The 23,605-nt window shown below is 36.2% G+C and overlaps 2 protein-coding genes across 3 annotated transcripts in view; both read right to left on the bottom strand.

Annotated features, from left to right (window-relative positions):
• LOC120424971 (uncharacterized) overlaps positions 1 to 15,690 on the bottom strand; it is a 159,645-nt gene extending 143,955 nt beyond the window's left edge. The window contains exon 1 of one of the 2 annotated variants that reach the window (XM_052710421.1): positions 14,652 to 15,690. The gene's annotated coding sequence lies outside the window, so the exon portion shown is untranslated. The remainder of the gene's footprint in view (positions 1 to 14,651) is intronic. The other variant, XM_039589326.2, reaches the window with a different exon arrangement.
• A 5,929-nt stretch (positions 15,691 to 21,619) lies between these two features.
• On the bottom strand, positions 21,620 to 23,605 carry LOC120424982 (3-ketoacyl-CoA thiolase, mitochondrial). The gene is made up of 3 exons (XM_039589350.2): positions 23,410 to 23,605; positions 22,239 to 22,978; positions 21,620 to 22,176 (listed from the first exon to the last, which is right to left on the bottom strand). Exons 1-3 carry the CDS (start codon positions 23,426 to 23,428, stop codon positions 21,739 to 21,741), a joined length of 1,197 nt encoding a protein of 398 aa, XP_039445284.1. The 5' UTR covers positions 23,429 to 23,605; the 3' UTR covers positions 21,620 to 21,738.

Here is a 23,605-nt window from a genome sequence, read left to right as displayed (position 1 = left end):
CTTTTACATTTAAAATCCTTTTAAAAAAGCTAGAAACATTTATTTGGGACATTTAAAAATATTGGGCTTGATTTTTTAATTTCAATTTTTTTTTTATTTAAACAGAATATAAATTATCACAAAGGCTTTTTTATGTTGGAAATCGAACAAACAGTTTCCGAGTTATCGCGAAGTGAAAAAATGAGGGCTGATTGGATGGATGACACTAAGAAACACTCATTTTTCAAAAAAAAATAATTCAAGAGTCTGTATCTCAACAACAAAGTCATAATTTGTAGAAAATTTTCAAAAATATGCTTTGCAAGTGAGTAAATTTAATTTTTACATTTTCGATTCAGATAAAACTTTGTGTGTACCCAATTCTATTACCAAAGAAGTCATTTTGCATCATTGGTTCGTCCACACAAGTGTTCATACAATTTTGGCAGCTGTCCATACAATTAGCCTAGTATTCAAGTATTACAAAATCTGTATCTTGAGAACGGATTGTCTGATCGATTTGGTGTCTTCGAAAAAATTGTTGCATTGCTTAGAACTTTTCAGAAAAAAATGTAGCACTCTAGAAATATTTACCTTTTTATTTCAATTCTATTATTCAAAAAAATTGCCCGAGGCAACCATAATAAAAAAAAATCTTGTTTGTTGATATATTTTGATATTTTTTTCTTCTGAGCTCTGGCAAAAATTGGTAAAATCTCTTTTAGTGTTGTAAATTTAAAAAAAAAAATCATGTATTTATGATTTTTTTTTAGATTTTTCATCCAATTTGCAATCGGAAAGTACATAACAATCATTTTGATGTCTGGCACCTTTACAAGTTAGGCCATTGTAAATATTTTTAAAAGTTTCGGCTCGAAAAAAAACAAAGGGAAATTAATCCAAAAGCATCAACTTATGGATATACTAATGTTATCAGTGGAAACAATTTGAAATGCATTTTTTTGCGTAAAATCTCGATTAAAAACATTTTGAACAACAATATATAGATATTTTGAGAAATAAGGATTACAAAACAACTAAAGCGATGTATTATACATTTTAAAAAAACTCTTTTCATTGAAATTTGGTTTATATTTTAAATTTTCTACCATTTACGATTTGGCCCCTTCACTCGACTTTGGCAAGAGTCGTGGGACATAAACCAAACAAATATTTGCAACTGCCAACGTGACTTAATGAAATATGGTCATTTCTCACCAGATTTTTTGATTGACAATACCATTAAATTGCAAGAAGGCCTCAATCATTTGCATATGGATTACAATTGGTTTTTTAAACTGTATTTATGAATTATGTTATACCGGTCTGAAAAAAAAAATTCTAGATCACAGCCAATCCAAACAACTCATTAGAATACAGAACCATTAGTCATTCTGCATTTTTCTAATAATTTAACGAAACAGTGCACCGGCGTGATTCATACCAGTTTGAACCAAGTTTACACAAACTAGCTCACCACAATCAAGCATAAATCAAAGCCTTATGTCGGGGCCAACATTTCAATCGTTCCCCCCAAAATCACCGATAATGTTTTCGTAGTTTCGCCAGGTTGAAGTGCGGTGCGGTTTGTGGACCCCTCCCCGAAAAAAGGGCTTCCAGAGCACAAATCTTAATTTAATAGCTTTAAGGGTTACCCCGACGACGACGCCGGAGTAGGTCGTAAGTAGGTGTACGCTGCACAGAGCTTTGCATTCATTTATTTTTTCGAGTAATGCATATGTTCGGTATGTGGTGCAACATATTTCGGTGCGAGCATTTTGCAATCGCTGCGTTTTTTTATTAATTCTGTGGTGCCTTAAGGCAGTACCTGCGGCATGCCGGACAGTTAACCCTCAGTAACCTGTTGAAAGTACGATAGTTCTGAAGTGGTCCCAAAACGGGGGGCCCGGTTTGGTGGCGGCTCTTCAGTGCTGCCCTTTGGTACTACCTTCGGCAAGGCAACAGCGACGCTGTAGATTCGTCATTTTAATGGCCTGCCCGCGTACCCCAACTATAAGCAGCTTTGGAGAATAAATCAACCGGCTGAAGTCGGCGCGATATCTCTGCGTGGACTGTTTCTAGTGCAGACTGCAGTTCAGCTGGTTCAGATCTTGGGCAGGTTCGGTTCTACTACGCACCACTAAGAAGTGCAGTCATCAACGAACTTTTTACTGCCAACTTGGCTTGACGACGACGGTGCTCGCATGCAGATTGGAAAAGTTAAAGTGTAAAGTAATGGCCGGAATAATTGCTCGCATATTTATTTGCGGTTGTTTCAAGAACTGCTCGAGCCATGGCCTAGTGCCACTGCTGCCTGCTGCTGCTGGAATTTATGGTGCAGTTGGGCTCTAATCTGCCCGATGACAAATCGTGTAGTTCGCTCAACCTGTGTGCACCGGCAGGTACTCACCGAAAGACCATGGTCGACGATCGTTGGAGTAAATTAAACTGTGGTGATGTTGTTCCACGGAGCGAAAAAATGCTGTAGAATGATAAATGTTCGTTTGGGCTGTAATTTTTCTCTATGCGGGTCGTATCGTTTGATTTCTTACGGTCCGGTAAAGTTTATGATGTAAATGACCCCAAGTTTAAAGAATGTGGTGTGTTAGGATGATAAATTTAATGTGGCATTGAAAGTATAAATTTGACGAAGGTGATTGGTGTCCTTCTCTGCTGGTTGATGAGTTGTTATGAGCTGAAAAGACTTTGAACAGGTTTATGAGTTTAAAGTTCACAGTATCGACATGCTCAAAATTAAAATAGTCGTTGATACCCTTTGGTTTGAAGTTTTAAAGATTTTCGTATTTTTTCATCCTTTTTATTTAAAGACATATAGTTTGTTGCATTAACATTCTTAAACGGCTTTCTCACATTGAATTACACTCAACCCCCGGTGGTTAGTCAACAAATTTTCCGGGAAATCCCGGGAATTCCCGGGAAATTTGAAATTTAACGAAAATTATTCTAATCCTATTTCTGATTAATCTTTTGCAACGAAATTGTATAGAACAGCAACTTTAATGGTCAAAATGAGTGTGAGGATCAATTAAATGGCTTGACTGCTTGTAAAAAATCAAGCAACTTTGAGAAAACATATAAACTTTTTAATTTTGAAATCTTTCAAATCGTCCCAAATGAAAGAAAATACTATTAGTATTTTTGTTGAGAAGGATTTTTTTTTAAATCAAAGAGTTTGGAAAGTGAAAATCTATGCTCCACAATCAAAAAATTGCTTATAAATTTGTCTTAAAATAAAAAACCAAAAAAATTCAACTTGTGAATAAATAAATAATCATTGAATTTACCTTAGAAATCTAATTTCTAGCGCTTTTTAACTTGAAACACTATTTTTTAACTTGAAAATTTGATACGAAGTTGTTTTTCAATGGTTTTACATGGTTTTAGAATATGAGCAGTTCTCTCAGATTTCAGTCATTCGATTTTTGCCTTCCTCACCTTACTGAGGAAAGGCTATAAAATCACTCGAAAAATGAACTTCTTAATTCGACCTCGTAGACCTACCTTCACGTATACCTATCGACTCAGAATCAAATTCTGAGCAAATGTCTGTGCATGTGTATTAGGGTGGGTACGGATTATGAAAATTTCTCTGATCATGTTCTGGTGTGGTTCCCCTTGTAGGTCATACCCGTAGAGACTCTCACGCCAAATTTCAGCTCATTTGGTTGAAAACTGGCTTGTCTCAAGCGGGTTCAAGTTTACATGGAAATTACTATGGGAAATTTTGAATTTTCATTCATTCGCTCCTACAGGCCTGGGGAAAACATGTAGAAACTTCTAGGATGGCCAGAAATAAGCGGAATCGTCTGGAGAACAACTTTTCCTAAGAGACCAGGTCGATTCGTTCAACCCCCATCGAGCTCAACGGCAATACATCCGGGGTTTTCGGAACCAACGGTTTTGCCGAGAAAAGCATCAAATTTTCCTTAGCATGCTATGAATACTTGATGAACACCACGACGCCACATGTCAAACAGCTACCACGTGGACTAGCATCGCCTATAAAAAAATACTTTTTATTACTTTTTGAACCATAGAATTATCATTCAGGGTGATCAGGATACTATTCAGCTGTATTCTGAACCTCCAAATAAGACAATAAAACTGTTATGGTGCAAATTTTACAATCACGTGGTAGCTGTTTGACACGTGGCGTCGCGGTGTTCATCAAGGATTCATAGCATGCTAAGGAAAATTTGATGCTTTTCTCGGCAAAACCGTTGGTTCCGAAAACCCCGGATGTATTGCCGTTGAGCTCGTTGGGGGTTGAACGAATCGACCTGGTCTCTTAGGAAAAGTTGTTCTCCAGACGATTCCGCTAATTTCTGGCCATCCTAGAAGTTTCTACATGTTTTCCCCAGGCCTGTAGGAGCGAATGAATGAAAATTCAAAATTTCCCATAGTAATTTCCATGTAAACTTGAACCCGCTTGAGACAAGCCAGTTTTCAACCAAATAAGCTGAAATTTGGCGTGAGAGTCTCTACGGGTATGTCCTACAAGGGGAACCACACCAGAACATGATCTGAGAACTTTTCAAAATCCGTACCCACCCTAGTGTGTATGTCTGTAAATCCGTGCACCGAAAAAAATGCACTCGATTATCTCCGGACTGGCTGAACCGATTTGGGCCGTTCTGGTCTCATTCGATCCGTCTTAGGGTCCCACAAGACCTATATTAACTATTATGAAGTTTTGTTAAGTATTTCAAAAGTTATGCTAAAAAAACGATTCTGGCTAAAGTTTGAAAGATTGTAAAAAGGGTGGTTTTTGTAAGAAAACCCGTCTGATCATACATTTTTAGAAAGGTATTTGAAAGACCTTTCTAATGAGCCCAAAACATTGAAGATCTGATAACCCTATCAAAAGTTATGAGCACCTAAGTGTCATTTGTACACATTTTAGAGGCCGGATCTCAAATATGTTGATGAAAAAGTTGTCCGGATCTATCATGCGACCCATCGTTGGATAGGTAATCAAAAGACCTTTCCAACAAGCCCAAAAGATTGAAGATCTGATAACCCTATCAAAAGTTATGAGCACCTAAGTGTCATTTGTACACATTTCAGAGGCCGGATCTCAAATATTTTGATGAAAAAGTTGTTCGGATCTATCCGGAGATCTGGCTCCCGGGATTTTGTTGATTTGAAACTCCCGGGAAAAATGAACAGATATATTTTTTTACTGCCTTAAGGCTTAAAAAACTTTAAAGTAATATAACTATTGAAAGTGAACAATTTTCATGAAACAGCCCCGTAGGTGTTGTTCTAATATTACGTCCAATGATTTTTGGGATTCTAGACCCCATACTCCATGTAGATATGTTGTAAGAAGTAAAATTTAGATAAAATTTGTAGGTTTGACATTCTTACTACAGAAACAAATATGTACATAATTGTGAGGAAGGCACCAACCACCATCGGTGGATTAAGTAACGTTTTTTTTTTGTATTTTTTAATCCGCCTGAAACTTTTCTGGTGCCTTCGGTATGCCCAAAGAAGCCATTTTGCATCATTAGTTTGTCCATTTAATTTTCCATACAAATTTGGCAGCTTGCCATAAAAAATGATATATGAAAATTCAAAAATCTGTATCTTTTGAAGGAATTTTTTGATCGATTTGGTGTCTTGGGCAAAGTTGTAGGTATGGATATGGACTACACTGGAAAAAATGATACACGGTAAATTTTTTTTTGTGATTTTTTATTTAATTTTTTGCCACTTAAACTTGATTTGCAAAAAACACTATTTTTAATTTTTTTATTTTTTGAAATGTTTTAGATGACATCAAATGCCAACTTTTCAGAAATTTCCACGTTGTGAAAATATTTTTTAAGCGAGTTATGAATTTTTGAATCAATACTGATTTTTTCAAAAAGATCGGAACATTTCACGAATGTTTCATATTTTAAAATTGAAAATCGGACCATCAGCTGCTGAGATATCGACATTAGAAAATGGTGTGTTGTTTGGGTGGGACTTAGAAAACATCAATTTTCCTGTTTTTAAACCTTTGCATGGCAATATCTCAGCAACGAAGGGTCGTATCAACAAAGTTCAAAAGTTCAAAATATAGAGAATTTTCTCAGCTTTTAAAAATATTTTTTTCAAAGGTGGACAAACATGTGCACTGATTTGAAAAAATTAAAAACTTCGACTATTTTCAAAAAAGTCACCTAAAAATGGATTTAAATTGAAAACGGTGCACTTTATCAAAATTTCACTAAAGTACTTTAAGATTGCAAATTTGATTTTACATCGAAAAATGAAGTTAAACAATTTTTGGGACCAAAACTTCGATTTTTTGAAAAAAAAAGTATTGATTCAAAAATTTATATGGCTGTTTTCGGCTTAGCAGTCGTAAATAATCAATCAAAAACGATCCGTTTTTGTTCTACTTCCGACGTTTCGATGTATTTGACATCTTCTTCAGGGATTCTACAAAAACATTAAACATAGAAACATAAAAATAACCCAAGAGCAAAAACTGTCTAAAATCTTACAGAAAATAATCGTTTTATCGTCTGGGGGCCTAATTAGTTGGGCATCAACGGTCAGGAAATGGAAAAGGGGGGCTAGCATCAACCTGCTGTAAAGAAGGTCGAAATGTAAGAGTTGGGAGAGTAGATGGACACAAATTAACATTATTACTGGCACGAACGACTGTTTTGAACCACTTTTCGGAAACTTGCAATCAAACTACTAAACAGATCGAAAACTTGTGTGGGGGGAAACAAATAGTGGGTTAAGGTGGGGAGAATGGGAGTAACTACTACTACTACTACTGGAAGCTAAGGTTTGGGGCATGTGTTTGTGAAGACTGTCTCGATCTACACATCTTCTTCACTGTATGCAAAATGCCGGCGTAGGTGCTACTAATACCATCAACATCACTCCGTTTGTTTACGGTGTGATCTGTGTTGATGATATGGCACATCTCTAAAACGTCCAGGGCAGCTGAGCGGCGATGTTGATCCAGGACCTGCGTGTTCCCCAGCTCGAAACTATGCTGCTCTTCGATGGTGTGTTTCAGTACGGCCGTGTACTCCTTCATCCGCTGGACCTCGTACTGGAACTCGCTCAAAGATTTTTTGCACAACCTAAAAATTTCTGAAAAGTTGGCATTGGATGTTCTCTGAAAAATATCAAAAAAAAATAAAAATAGTGTTTTTTCTGCAAATCAAGTTTTAGTGACGAAAAGTTAAATAAAAAAACACCAAAAAAATTTTTACCTTGAATCATTTTTTTCAGTGTAGTCCATATCCATACCTACAACTTTGCCGAAGACACCAAATCGATCAAAAAATTTCTTCGAAAGATACAGATTTTTGAATTTTCATGCATCATTTTTGTATGACCAGCTGCCAAATTTGTATGGAAAATTAAATGGACAAACTAATGATGCAAAATGGCATCTTTGGGCATACCGAAAGCACCAAAAAAGTTTTAGTCGGATTAAAAAATACAAAAATTAAAATTTAAGAAAAAAGACCGATTTCGTAGAAAATTGCTCATATGACTTTAGTTATGTGGTATTAAGCCTAATAAATAAATTTGAATAAAATAATTTTGGGCATTTAAAAGTGTTTGCAATTCAACAATATTTGTCATATATAACCCTCTTACGCCCTTGGTAGCTCACGTGCTTCATAAATTTATAACTTACATCTGTAATTTCTCGAATACTTAAAAACAAATTCTTCTTACACAAACCTTTTTTAAAAATTTAATTATATCAGTTCAATTTCCATTCAACATGTTCAAGGTAAAAAGTCAAACAAATCTCAATGTTGATCTTGGCCGGAAGATTTAAATAAGCGATTGTCCACGCTCCATACCAAAAAGATTTTTTTTTGTATGGACAATTGTCCACGAAGGGGGGGGGGGTGAGATTTCCAAAAAAGTGTCCACGTGGTTTATAGATGGTCCCTTTCGAGTAAATCGAATTTTAAAGTTTGATGATAAATATTTTCAAAACTTTGAATGGTAGAGCCAAACTTTTTGAAGCAATCGGTTCGTATACTATCGCTTAACAACGCTCCAAGTTTCAACTAATTTGGTTACACCAGTTAAAAGATACAGTAAATTATGTATTTAAAAATCTGAAAAGCACGTGTCACAAGTGTGCCTTGAAAGTTAATTTGTACTACGTGTCACAAGTGTGCACAGAATTCCCTTACAAACTAAAATAGGCTCAAATCAATAGTTTAACCGACTTAATCAGTATATTTTCGAAAACAAAAGATTGCATTACCTTCAGAAAATTTGTGAAAAACAAAGAAAATTTTCCACATTTTCAAACAACATGTATGACGTGTCACAAGTGTGCACGATCATTTTGATGATAAATTGGTCTATGTCACAAGTGTGTATTGCGATATCCGGGAAACGGAAGCGAGTTTCCAAAATCGGGTTAAAACATCTCGTAGTGTTTGTTAAGTAAAGCAAAACGTCATCATTAACTCATTTTCGACCAAAATGGTCTATGTCACAAGATAGCACACAGCTGACGATCTGTAAATCTTTGGGAAATTGAGTTTTTGTAAAAAAGAGGTTAATTAATAAATCAGCATTTTTTTACAACTTTGCCGAAGACACCAAATTGATCAGAAAATTCATTCAAAAGTTAATCTGTCTGCAGTCCCTAACCCCATAAAATTCATAAAGTTCTTAAAATTGGAAAAAATAAGTTGCTTCAAAAATAATAATGATTGTCTAAAATCTTTGATAACACGAATAAACATAAATAAGTAAAACTTATCAGTAGTACTCAATCAAATAGTCGTGGTCATTATCGAAAACTGTAAAAGCTTCAAGGTGCCATATTGATGCCATTCAGCTTAGAGCAACAAAAAACCTAATTACCATAAATGCTAATCGACCAATTAAAATTGAAGGTCTCGTCTTCCTAGTTCATCATCCCGAACCAAATCCGTCGCAGATCATCCTTCTTGCGCTTTTATTCAAATGTATTGACATGATCTTTCCAAGCCACAAAAGTTCAATCTAACCACCATCACTTTTCAAGCAGCATTCAATGGCAAGCCGAAAGGTAATGTTTGTTTACCTAATCCTCTCAGTACCTTTTTTAATTTGCCGCGTACAATCCAGGTGAATCCCAAAACCAGCGGCGACGGCGACGGCAAGATTGGCATCTGAATGGACGTACCAAAAATGCGCTCCGGAAGGTCAACGTCACCGTCAAAGCGCGGAAAGCTTGAAAGCGCTTTGCTGCAAAGTCGTGCACGCGTGCTCTTAATTTCGTCGACGACGGTTGGTGGAAGATGTGCTATCTCTTGGTTGGATCTGAGTTCTAAGTGAAGAATTCTTATGAAATATTGATTTTTTTTTATTTTTAATGAAGAAATAATCATTTTATTTGATTGGTATGATTACTCCTAAATTAGGAACTATTTAAACAAAATAACAATACAAATTTGAAAAATGTTTAAAAAAAATGTTGACAAAACTCCAGAGAGTTGCGACTTTTAATAGGAAAGAGATGTGAACGATTGGCATTGACACATGATGCAATCGGCTTTCGTTGAGGTGTCATCGTGCACGAACCTTTTAAGCAATTTAGTAGATCAATGTCGCGTGGTTATTAAGCAGATTCGACAAAGTCATCACTTAAGAAGATAGAAGCGTTTAACAACTCGAATAATGGAAGTTTAAATCACGATTTTCCTGAACGGATATTTGAGATTGGAGAAAAAACTCAATTAAATTTATAGATGCGAATACCCTAACATTATTTCAAACGTTTTTTTATTATGGTAAACCATACCAGCAATTAGCCGATTGACTGATAGTTATGCACAACGTACGATTAAAAGCACCAATTTCAAGCTCCCGTTAGACTCGTTCTCAGTGTCCGCCGATTTTGAAGCAGAAATGAATCGATAACAGAAATTCGAGAGAAAACAATTAAACACTATTAGACACCTCTTTCAGAGCAATTCTAGCTAGCAGTAAATTTAATTGGACCAAACCAACAAAAAAATCTGGCTGGCTTCACCATTGCACATTACACAATCATTAGCCAGCAAACAAAAATGGAGCACAAACACAGCAGCATGTGCGAACACGTGGGTTTTCCATCATTTTTCAACGCGTATGCCAAGGTGCCCCAAAATTTTCAGGTTGTTAAAAGCAAAAGCAAACCCACAGATGGCCCGGCCACCCACCTTTAACAACCAGTTGTTGTTGGAGTGGAGCATCAACATAGAGGGAGGTGAGCCAGACGGGCAATCATAATTTACAACATATGTGCAGCATACGTCCGATTAATTAATGGCAGTTATTTGAACATTTAAAAAAGGGAAACAAATTTCTAAGCTCGATATCTCAGCAACTAATGGTCCAATATTTAATGTTAAAACATAAAACTTTCGTGAAAAAAGCATGTTGTTTTTTTTTAATCATGACTAACATTTTAAAAGGGCTTAACATTGAATATTAAGCCCATTTAAAATGTTAGTCTTGATTTAATTGTTAAAAAACAACTTTTTCGAAAAAATCGGAAAATTTCAGGAATGTTTCATATTTTAACATTGAAAATCGGACCATTAGTTGCTGAGAAATCGACATTAGAAAATGGTGGGCTGTTTGGGTGAGACTTAGAAAACTTCAATTTTCGTGTTTCTTTTTGTTTAAGCCGCTGTATCTCAGCAACCAGAGTTCCAATCTTCTATACCTCTTAGACAATTTTATAGCAAATTTTCTGAACTTTTCAAAAAAAATACTTTTGGAAATGGTCACTCATGGTCACTATTTAAAAAAAATCGAAAAAATGCAAATAATTTGCTAAATCAAACATTCGGTGGCTATATGTTGAAAACAGAAAAATATGTTAATTACTTTTCGATTAAATATTCAATTTTAAATTAAAAAACTAACTTAACCCACCTATGTGGTTGGAGCCTTCCTCACTCATTACCATGGCTGATTTGATGGGGTTGTACACAAATTTCATCTATTTTTTAGATCCGGAATAAAAAAGTACATAAATATCACTTAAGTGACCATATCTCGAGACAGGGTTGCCAGATCTTCAATGTTTTGGACTCGTTGGAAAGGTCTTTTGATAACCTAACCAACGATGGGTCGGATGGTGGAGCCGGACATAGTTTACATACATTTAAGTGAGATCCGGCTACAAAAAAATACATAAATATCACTTAAGTGACCATATCTCGAGACAGGATTGCCAGATCTTCAATGTTTTGGACTCGTTGAAAAGGTCTTTCAACTACCTAACCAACGATGGGTCGGATGATGGATCCGGACATAGTTTACATACATTTAAGTGAGATCCGGCTTCCAAAAAGTACATAAATATCACTTAAACGGCCATATCTCGAGACAGGGTTGCCAGATCTTCAATGTTTTGGGCTCGTTGGAAAGGTCTTTTGATAACCTATCCAACGATGGGTCGGATGATGGATCCGGACATAGTTTACATGCATTTAAGTGAGATCCGGCTTCCAAAAAGTACATAAATATCACTTAAATGGCCATATCTCGAGACAGGGTTGCCAGATCTTCAATGTTTTGGACTCGTTGGAAAGGTCTTTTGATAACCTATCCAACGATGGGTCGGATGATGGATCCGGACATAGTTTACATGCATTTAAGTGAGATCCGGCTTCCAAAAAGTACATAAATATCACTTAAAAGGCCATATCTCAAGACAGGGTTGCCAGATCTTCAATGTTTTAAACTCGTTGGAAAGATTTTTTGATAACCTATCCAACGATGGGTCGGATGGTGGATCCGGACATAGTTTACACACATTTAAGTGAGATCCGGCTACAAACAAATACATAAATATCACTTAATTGACCATATCTCGAGACAGGATTGCCAGGTCTTCAATGTTTTAGACTCGTTGAAAAGGTCTTTCAACTACCTAACCAACGATGGGTCGGATGATGGATCCGGACATAGTTTACATACATTTAAGTGAGATCCGGCTTCCAAAAAGTACATAAATATCACTTAAACGGCCATATCTCGAGACAGGGTTGCCAGATCTTCAATGTTTTGGGCTCGTTGGAAAGGTCTTTTGATAACCTATCCAACGATGGGTCGGATGATGGATCCGGACATAGTTTACATGCATTTAAGTGAGATCCGGCTTCCAAAAAGTACATAAATATCACTTAAATGGCCATATCTCGAGACAGGGTTGCCAGATCTTCAATGTTTTGGACTCGTTGGAAAGGTCTTTTGATAACCTATCCAACGATGGGTCGGATGGTGGATCCGGACATAGTTTACATACATTTAAGTGAGATCCGGCTACAAAAAAGTACATAAATATCACTTAAATGGCCATATCTCGAGACAGGGTTGCCAGATCTTCAATGTTTTGGACTCGTTGGAAAGGTCTTTTGATAACCTATTCAACGATGGGTCGGATGGTGGATCCGGACATAGTTTACATACATTTAAGTGAGATCCGGATATATGTGAAAACACATTTTTATACATAACTTTTGAACTACTTATCGAAACTTCAATCTGTAAAAAACTCGATCTATGGGACCCTAAACCAAGTCGAATGCAACAGGTTCGGGTCAAATCGGTTCAGCCAGTGCTGAGAAACATGAGCTAGTTTGTTGGTCACATACATACATACACACACACATACACACACACATACACACACACATACACACAGACATTTGTTCAGTTTTTGATTCTGAGTCGATATGTATACATGAAGGTGGGTCTACGAAGTTTTTATACAAAGTTCATTTTTAGAGCAGGATTATAGCCTTACCTCAGTGAGGAAGGCAAAATTACGTCAAATTTGTTTTTGCATGAAATTTTGATTTTTCCCAAAAATCACTATTTTATCAAAAATTCATGACTCGGCGGCAGATTTTTTGACCATGTTTCTCTATGGCGTCAAAGTTGCGGGTTTTTGTCCCCTAAAACATATCAAAAAATCTCGAAAATCAAAAAATACGTATTTTGGGAAATTGAGTTTTTGTGAAAAAAATGTTAATCAAAAAATCGGCAATTTTTTTTTCCGTGTACCTTTTTTTTCTCAAAAGTCCTCAACAATACCTACAACTTTGCCGAAGACACCAATTTGATCAGAAAATTCGTTCAAAAGTTACAGTTATTCGAATATTTACGTACCATTTTTGTATGGACAGCTGCCAAAATTGTATGGAGATTTGTATGGGTGAACCAATAACACAAAATAGCTTCTTTGGTCATAGGAAAAGACCCCACAAAGTTTGAGTCAAATCAATAAATACAAAAATTAAAAATGGTCGAAATCGGCCGATTTCGTAGAGAGTTGCTCTAGTTTATTTTAATATTCGACTTATATAGCTAAACAACAGTTTTAATCTCTGATTAGCTTAAAAGTTTTCGTCTCACTTTTCAAAAAGTTTCATTTAACAGCAATTGGTAAAAATAATACAATCTGCAACGAAATCTTCAAACAATTTTCAAAAACAGATCGGCAAACAAAAAAGAAATGAAAAAAGAAAATTCATAAATATTTTGCAATCTTTTGCCAGAAACATAAAAGATAGAAAAGTTTTATTGAATATTCATACCCAAAATTTTAAATAAATGAGTGTCAAAGAGTCAAACCGAGTTTTCAAATATCATAAATAACTCATCACTCAGGAATAAAAACTAAAATATTCTTGAAAAGGCCTAATTTTAAAGATCAAACTTAATATTAGTAATCAAAATCATTTAATGTTGCTTAAAACTTCTCATTTCTTTTGAAATTAAATCTTTAGAAATCATGGTAGACATATTGTTAGTACAGAGCGGTAAAGTATGATAAGTATGATCCCTAAAAATACATATATACTATTTGATGCTGTTTTATTTTAACACTGATTTGAGAAAATTGCAGAATTGTACGGAAATTTTAAAATTTCATGCCATCCGCGTAATCGTGAAAAATCACTTACCCTTATAATTTTCTATGTAAGCAATAAATTTTTTGCTTCCTTATTTTCTGAAGATTAGAAGGGGAAGGAAAAGCAGCAACAAATTTAATTTGAATTTATATCAGCGATCAGTGTTAAGTGAATGTAAAATTTACATGGAACAAATGGTAAATGTGAACATATCATTTTTATTACTTATTTGATTAAAACAAAATTTGAAATTTTTAGGGGTCATATAAATCTTTTGGAAAAAAACCTACAAACCTACTTAAGGAAATCAAACTGTCATGTTTTTCACAGCATTTAAAATAAATTGATATTGATATTGTTGGAAACATCAATGACCGAGCCACGTAGCCCAGTGGTAACGCTTCTGCTTCGTAAGCGGTAGATCGGGGTTCAATTCCCGGCTCGTACTAACACAACTGGTGATCTTTTTCCCTTCTGGATTCGATTGCTTAGTAAAGGGAAGGTAGTGTATCGTAACAAACTGGACCTTATCAACATTACCCCAAACATGTTAGCATTAAGTTGATTAATAAACTGTCACTGAATCCGCTTTGTAAATGCCGGCCCCAATACTCTTCACGGGTGTTCCCCTCAGGAACAGGGAAAGATTTACTTTACTTACTTTATTGTTGGAAATAAAAGCATGTAAGTGACATTTAATCTTTACTGGTTAAGTTTTTTTTATCTCGGTAATAAAATATTTTATCTATCTCTAACCTGCAATTCACAATCCGCTTCCGATCCTTAATTTTCGCAGCCAAATTCCAACCTTTTTATTTTTTTGTTTTCCCACGCCAAAGAAGTTCAACCCCAGTATCGCATGCTCGTCCAAGATTTCCTCCGACACGATTCGGAGAGCCGTTCCAAAATACTAGTTTTACTGCACCACCGACGTTTCCTTCCCAAACTCGGCTCTATTTTCCATCCATCCACCCCGGCTTCAAACTTTAGCAGCACCGATGCACCCCATTTTCCTCTTATTTCTCATGTTTCCTTTTTTTGGTTTGTGTTTATTTGTGCTGTTTTTATCTATCTTTTTCGGTATTAATAATTCCACCTTCCTCGGATTTAGCACACTTCTCCGCTAGTTCAGCCCGGATTGAGCATCAAATGTTTGAACGCGTATTGGTTGCGAATGTTCGTTTTCACACCGGTGGGCCATCCCCAGGCCAGAACGGTGTCAATCCATGTTGCCAAACGGCCTTTCTCGTAATTGGTCAACAACTGTTGTAAATCATCGTATGCACTTACACTGCTCAACTGCACACAAAACTCGGCGGTGGCCAATTACAGAGGCCCGGCAGCCCAGCCCGAGGCGGGGTGCGGTGGCGTCCAATTAACACGAACCGGTCAGCAGATGTGCCCCACACGTGTGACTCCTCCGAAAAAAATCTTCACCAAAGAGCTCCACCAAATCAAAACATCCAAATCTCTTCAATCACAATAAAAAAAAAAACTGCGCGATTTATGCGAAGATTTGCGCTCGCGCGCGATCAACCAAAGGTACACAAAAACACAAGAAATTATGAAACAGCGCCGTACACTTAACAGCACATCACAAATCACACCTGAGTGGATCGCGGAGGATCGCAAAAATGAAAAGAGACTTTAGCACCGCAAGCGACGAACCCCACGCGGTTGACCGCAAAACAATCCGCGCGCGTTCGCGAATTCTCTACGCGAGGTCCTGCCGAAAAGGCCAGAACTTCAGATCACAAAAAGCCACAGCACCAGCACCTGGCGCATGCAACGACGGTCGATACCGAACTGCCGAACTGTTGTGGTGGCGGAGGTCTCAACGGAGTGTTCAAACTCAGCTGAGCTGGTTGAAGTCGGCACAGGCTGCTCAGTTAGTTTGGAGCGGGTTTGTTGTGGATCGCGCTCTGGGCGAAAAGTTTGGAAAAAACGCAAAATTCCATCGACGGGCCGAAAGGAGACCTTAAAAAGTCTCAACCCAAACACACACGAGTACGTTTGTTTCGATCATATGGGTTGATATGAGCGCAGTGGTGTCGTTGTTTTGGTAATTTCGGAAAAAACTAAAAACTAAAAACTAAAAACTAAAAACTAAAAACTAAAAACTAAAAACTAAAAACTAAAAACTAAAAACTAAAAACTAAAAACTAAAAACTAAAAACTAAAAACTAAAAACTAAAAACTAAAAACTAAAAACTAAAAACTAAAAACTAAAAACTAAAAACTAAAAACTAAAAACTAAAAACTAAAAACTAAAAACTAAAAACTAAAAACTAAAAACTAAAAACTAAAAACTAAAAACTAAAAACTAAAAACTAAAAACTAAAAACTAAAAACTAAAAACTAAAAACTAAAAACTAAAAACTAAAAACTAAAAACTAAAAACTAAAAACTAAAAACTAAAAACTAAAAACTAAAAACTAAAAACTAAAAACTAAAAACTAAAAACTAAAAACTAAAAACTAAAAACTAAAAACTAAAAACTAAAAACTAAAAACTAAAAACTAAAAACTAAAAACTAAAAACTAAAAACTAAAAACTAAAAACTAAAAACTAAAAACTAAAAACTAAAAACTAAAAACTAAAAACTAAAAACTAAAAACTAAAAACTAAAAACTAAAAACTAAAAACTAAAAACTAAAAACTAAAAACTAAAACTAAAACTAAAAACTAAAAACTAAAAACTAAAAACTAAAAACTAAAAACTAAAAACTAAAACCTAAAAACTAAAAACTAAATATAAATGATAAAAAATCAATCGTACGCTACTGCTTAAAGTTTTCTTGAAGACATACTCACAAGTTAGTATAAAACAAACACAAGCTCGTACATTCGACGGTAGCATTGGAGATCCACATACCGGCTATCGTACCAGACGTGCATAAATTGTTTATTTTATGCTCTCCCTCTCATACGTTCTCTCTCTATCGTACAATTTGAGAGCGGGAGAGCTCCAAACCACTCCTCTCCTAAACGAAACCAAAAGTGATCTCCATCTGATCGGCCTGCCGAGGGTAGGACGACGACGAGCGCGAGCACGGCGCACAGATTACCTCACCCTCTGCAGTTTCGTCGTCGTCGTCGTGAAGATTCCTTCGTCGTCGGACGATCATTAGTGACGCGTCGCTCTTCAGACCGGTCACGATCAGCCGGTTGCGAAGAATCGATGGAATTGAGGTGATTGATTCTGCGAAGGATTGTATCGTTCTTTTTGGAATGGTATTCAAAAGATGCTCTGAAGTTGCTCTTGCTCGCGACTCGAACCCACGACGTGAAGATTTTTAACTGAGCATGTCATCGTAGCACCACTTGAATGCAGAAAAAAGTGCTAAATGGCCTCCAGAAAGAGAAGAATTACTCGAAAAAAAAGTGAACCTTGCGTGGGAGTGGATTGTGTATTGGATTGGTGGAGGTGTTAAAATCCTGCAAAATCGATATGACTTAAGAGTGATAATACTGAGCTGCCTCGGCGACCTGGAGGTTATGCAAGTGTCAGCGATGAAAAATTGCATGCATGTCTTACTTTTTTTGCAGGATTTTCTTTTGTGGTTTCCTTTTCACTATTGCAGTGATTTGCTTCAGCAGATTTTGTTCATTCGTGTGGATTTTAAGAATGTCTGCGATATTGTTGCTTTCCAAACAAAACTTACCCTAAATAAGACCTTATTGTTTTATTATTTTACTGTCCACTGGAAATGTATTGAATAAATGATTTTTTCGCTGGAAATTCAAATCAAATATGATCTTCGCCGTCCATAGCTGAGCAGAATGGTATGAGTGTGAGTTTACCTGCCGTTTAAATTTTAAAGTTTATGCTGTTATTCTACATAAGAGCAATTCTCTGATATTTCGGTCATTCGATTTTATTTGTATTTTTAAATCCGGCTGAAACTTTTTTGCCAAAAGAAGCCATTTTGCATCATTAGTTTGTCCATATAATTTTCCATACAAACTTGGCAGCTGCCCATACAAAAATGATTTATGATAATTCGAAAATCTGTATCTTTGGAAGGAATTTTTTGATCGATTTGGTGTCTTCGGCAAATTTCACTTTTTGTCACTAAAACTTGATTTGCAAAAAAACACAATTTTTATTTTTTTCAATTTTTGATATGTTTTAGGGGACATCAAAAGCCAACTTTTCAGAAATTTCCAGAATGGGCAAAAAATCTTTGACCGAGTTATGAATTTTTGAATCAATACTATTTTTTTCAAAAAATCGAAATATTGGTCGCAAAAATTTTTCAATTTCATTTTTTGATGTAAAATCAAATTTGCAATCAAAAAGTACTCTAGTGAAATTTTGATAAAGTGCACCGTTTTCAAGTTATAGCCATTTTTAGGTAACTTTTTTGAAAATAGTAGCAGTTATTCATTTTTTAAAATTAGTGCCCATGTTTGCCAACCATTGAAACATTTTTTTTGAAAAGCTGAGAAAATTCTCTATATTTTGCTTTTTTGAACTTTGTTGATACGACCATTAGTTGCTGAGATATTGTCATGCAAAGATTTAAAAACAGAAAAATTGATGTTTTCTAAGTCTCACCAAAACAACCCACCATTTTCTAATGTCGATATCTCAGCAACTAATGGTCCGATTTTCAATGTTAAAATATGAAACATTTGTGAAATTTTCTGATCTTTTTGAAAAAAATATTTTCAATTTTTTTGAATCAAGACTAACAGTTCAAAAGGGCGTAATATTGAATGTTTGGCCCTTTTGAAATGTTAGGCCTGATTTTAAATTTTTGAAAATATTGTTTTCGAAAAAAACAATATTTGTTTGGGTGAGACTTAGAAAACATCAATTTTCCTGTTTTTAGACCTTTGCATGGCAATAAAAAAAATATCTCAGCAACTAAGGGTCGTATCAACAAAGTTCAATAAAGCAAAATATAGAGAATTTTCTCAGCTTTTCAAAAATATTTTTTTCAAGCGTGGGCAAACATGGGCACTGTTGGGGCCGAAAAAGAAATTGTGTCTCCCTTAAGGACCCCATCATGCACTTAGCTTGGCACACGACCCGAAGATTAAATTCTCTCACTCTCTTCGCTGTGCGCACGGCCCCAAGAGGATCGTTCGCCTATTGTCCCCATTGTATCCCCATTGTTTTGTATAGATCCCCGTGCCTATAAAACCCCATCCCGACCAATGTAAAGACCTCTTTCTCCAATAAACGTTTGGTAAGTCAACAGTGACCGATCGACCCCGATCTTTATCCATCCGGAATAGTTTTTATACAGTCCACTTGCCCTTCCTTCACTGGACTGGGCCCGAAGAGGTGTCTGGCGTAGACAGGCACTAATTTAAAAAAATGAATATCTGCTACTATTTTCAAAAAAGTTACCTAAAAATGGCTATAACTTGAAAACGGTGAACTTTATCAAAATTTTCCTAGAGTACCTTTTGATTGTAAATTTGATTTTACATCAAAAAATGAAATTTAAAAATTTTTGCGACCAATATTTCGATTCTTTGAAAAAAAAGTATTGATTCAAAAATTCATAACTCGGTTAAAGATTTTTTGCCCATTCTGGAATTTTTTTAAGAGTTGGCTTTTGATGTCCCCTAAAACATATCAAAAATTGAAAAAAAAAATAAAAATTGTGTTTTTTTGCAAATCAAGTTTTAGTGACAAAAAGTGAAATTAAAAATCACTCAAATTTTTTTTACCGTGTGCCATATTTTTTCAATGTAGTCCTTATCCATACCTACAACTTTGCCGAAGACACTAAATCGATCAAAAAATTCCTTCCAAAGATACAGATTTTCAAATTATCATAAATCATTTTTGTATGGGCGGCTGACAAGTTTGTATGGAAAATTATATGGACAAACTAATGATGCAAAATGGCTTCTTTGGGCATACCGAAGGCATCAAAAAAGTTTCAGCCAGATTAAAAAATACAAAAATTAAAGAAAAAAGACCGATTTCGTAGAGAATTGCTCATAAGCAGTTTCTTCTTGTTTATTTTGTATATTTTTTCTTTTGGTTTGTCTACAATCTAGACAGTCTAGTTATAGAATCTTACTATCTAATCTAAAACAATCCAGACTCGATCATCCGAAGCCTGGATTATCCGAAGTTCGACTATCCGAAGGTTTGTATGGTTGTATGGGACCTCAACTGAATCGAATCGTGAAAAAATCATGTTGTTTGCATTTCTTACAAAAGAAAGGTTCAAGGATTGCTTTTGGAGAAACGCTCTACTAAGAAATCTTTGAAAATTCAAAATTATTGTTATTTGAATATGGGTAGCTACAATTTTTTATTTTTTTAAATACTCAAAATTTTCATAAAGCTACGTATTTTCGAACAATACTGAAAATTTCAGTTTGATACAATATGGGTGTTAAATGATCGATTTTTTTTCATACATGCTTACAAAATTTCACAAAACTACGTATTTTCGAAAAAAAAACTCTAAATTTCAGTTTTTTCCCCAAATGAGTATCATTGATCGGGATTTTTTCATTCATTCAGAAAGTTATAACAAAAAAAAAATAAAAATACAAAAAAAATCACAAAACTACGTATTTTAGAAAAAAACATACTCAATATTTAAGTTTTTTTGCAATATCAAATGATTGAGATTTTTTCATAAATTTTGAAAGTAATAATACAAGTTTCTTAATAAACTCAAAATTTTCACAGAACTACGTTTTTTTCGAAAAAAAATTCTCCAAATTTCAGTTTCCACAACATTGTTGTTTGAAATCGGAAAAAAAATGTTGACGATTTTGGAAAAATTTCAATATTTACGAATTCAAAAACATAGAGCTACCGGATTAGCTTACAAGATTTCTAAACGTGTATAAAATCACAAAAAAAAATGTCATCTTGGAATTAAAAATTCTAAATCAACAACCAAAAATAAGACAACGAAAAAAAATTATGATTCGTTTAGCCGAAATGAAGTTTTTGCAAGAGTTTCTAATAATCGAGTCTGGACTGTACTCAACAATTTGAACCTCGCGGGCCTTTTTGGCTTTTTGTCTAAGAATTGCGGGCCGAATGGAAACATTTAAAAAAATGTCTTCAGCTAAAGTGGCACAACAAATACTTCCATTATCAATCTAAATAAATATATTCGTTCTTCTTTACATCAACAAATCTTCAAATTTAAAGATTTTAAATTTTTGGGTAAATAATATTCCTTTGAATTTTACAAATATATATGGACCTTATGTTTAGCTTTGAAAAATTGCCACTGTTTTCAATATTTAAAATAAATTGGATAATTTTGAAATAATCATTATTAAATGTTGCTTTAAAATGCAGGCCGGACAGGAAATGATAAATTATCAAAACATAAATAAATATTGAAAACAATTATTTCTTCTGTACAAAATCATAAGTGTCAACTGGGGCTAATCGGGACTACAGTCTGAATAGGGCCAGCAGTTTTTAGAGCTTGAAATTTGGAAAGTACTTTTTTTGTTGTTCTCCGAATCCGAAACCTATCGAAAAAATTCAAATGTTGAGCAGTAACAAGGCTAAAACAGCTGTCCCCATTCGCCCCATGTATCCCGATTCGCCCCAGATGAAGGTAGTGGAACTTTTCAGCAATTGTATTGGAAAGTGATAGTTTTTTTTTTATTTTAACGTGATTTAAATAAACAAAAATAAACAAAACAAAAATCCGAAAATTTGTTGCTGAAATCACACTTTGCAAACAAATATTTGAACCTGAATAAAAATCATCAACTTTACAGTTAAAAAAATATCTTCTTTATTACGATAAATATGAAAATTCGTCGCTAAAAACACGACTTTCAAGAAAATGCCTGCTGTGAAACCACACCTGAGTACAAACGAAAAACAAATCTAAACCGACTCCAGTAGCAGCGCAATACCCTGTCCACCTCCGATGCAGGCCGATCCGATGGCTCGCTTCAGGTTCTTGCGCTTCAGCTCGTGCACCAGATGACCGGTGATGCGCGATCCGGACGCACCCAGCGGGTGCCCCAGCGCGATCGCACCACCGTTCAGGTTGAACTGGTTCGAGTCGAGACCGAGCGCTTGAATGCAGGCAAGCGTTTGAACGCCAAACGCTTCGTTAATTTCGTACAGATCGATGTCGCTCTTGGACAGTCCGGCCACTTTGAGGACGTTCTCGATGGCGGGAACGGGACCGAAGCCCATGATCTCCGGCGGCACTCCGACGGTACTGTACGCAACGAGGCGAGCCAGTGGGGTCAGGTTGTGTGCCTTGACGGCTTCTTCCGAGGCCAAGATGACGGCGGCAGCTCCGTCGCAGATTCCCTGAAATGCAATTAGATGTGTTAATATTTGAATGATAGTAGATTTGAGGGGAAGATTCTTACGGAGGCAGTTCCGGCGGTAACGCAGCCGTTCTTCTTGAACAACGCTGGCAGCTTGGCCAATCCCTCGGCGGTAGTCTGCGGACGGGGATGTTCGTCGACGGCGAAGTCAACCTCCTTGCCCTTAACCTTCAGCTTGAAGGGCGTGATCTCATTCTTGAACACACCCTCGTCGTTGGCCTTCTTCCACAACTGCTGGGAACGCAGGGCAAAGGCGTCCACCTTATCACGAGGGATCTTGTGCTGCTCGGCCAGATTCTCAGCGGTCAGCGCCATCGGAAGCTTGCAGAACGAGTCGCTCAGGCCAACCCACAGGGCATCCTCGAGTGCTGGGTTGGTACCGAGAGGAATTCCGAAACGAGCTCCCCGCACGGTGTACGGAGTCTGGCTCATGTTGTCCACTCCTCCGGTCAGCGAAATCTTCGCCGAACCCAGGATGATGTCCTGAGCTCCATTCACGATCGACTGGAACCCAGATCCGCACAAACGGTTCACTCCGAGGGCCGGCTTCTCGATTGGAATTCCGCAGTGCAGCGACACGTGACGAGGCAAGAAAGCACCATCCGAGGACGACAGCACCAGCACCTGACCAATGTTGACCGAGTCGACCTGATCTGGCTTAACGCCGGCAGCATCCAGGGCTGCCTTGGCCGCAGCAGTCTGCAGCTGGGTGGCATTCGTGTTCTTGAACGCCCCTCCGAAGGTACCGAAAGCCGTACGCTTGGCTCCAACAATGAAGACTCCTGGAAATCAAACGAATAATAACAATCTCAATAATATTTAAACAAATAGGTCTTATCAACATCAAAATGTTTAGCAAATAATCTTAAACCTAAAGACTCAGCAAAGACTGAATCAACCAGCCAACCCAACACAGTTAAACAGCAGCGAGTCCAATACTGCTTACATCTCAGCCAGACAACTCAGAAAAGTAGTCGTAATCGGACTTTGACCCAATAACAGCACTATGCCTTTGCACGACTGAGCATCCCCATCGGTCAAGCGGACTTTCGACTCAGGTTATAACTACATTCATCTACCGGGAAGCCGAGTATCTTCTCCATTGTTCAAAGATTGCGGGCATATTTCGTACGTTATATAAACTGATAAGATTACTGAATATATATATTCTAGGATGGTGAAAGTTATACTTATCATACGGAAAGCGACATACCTTTCGTCAATGCTGCCATTGTTCCACACCTATTTGGCACTTAAACTGGTTCAAATGAGACAAAAGACAAAGTAACGTCACTAGTTACAAATTAAAACGTACAAAACTGTAATTTCTTTTCTAATTTCAGCTAAAAACTGAAAATTAGAAAAATATGACACGACTTGCACTGCGGTCCAACGAAGAATGAAGCATA

This window comes from Culex pipiens, chromosome 3 (genome assembly GCF_016801865.2).
Source record: "Culex pipiens pallens isolate TS chromosome 3, TS_CPP_V2, whole genome shotgun sequence".
Classification (NCBI taxonomy): Eukaryota; Metazoa; Arthropoda; class Insecta; order Diptera; family Culicidae; genus Culex; species Culex pipiens.
The sequence above is the reverse complement of the archived record's forward strand: the minus strand, read 5'-3'. Positions and strand labels throughout refer to the sequence as shown.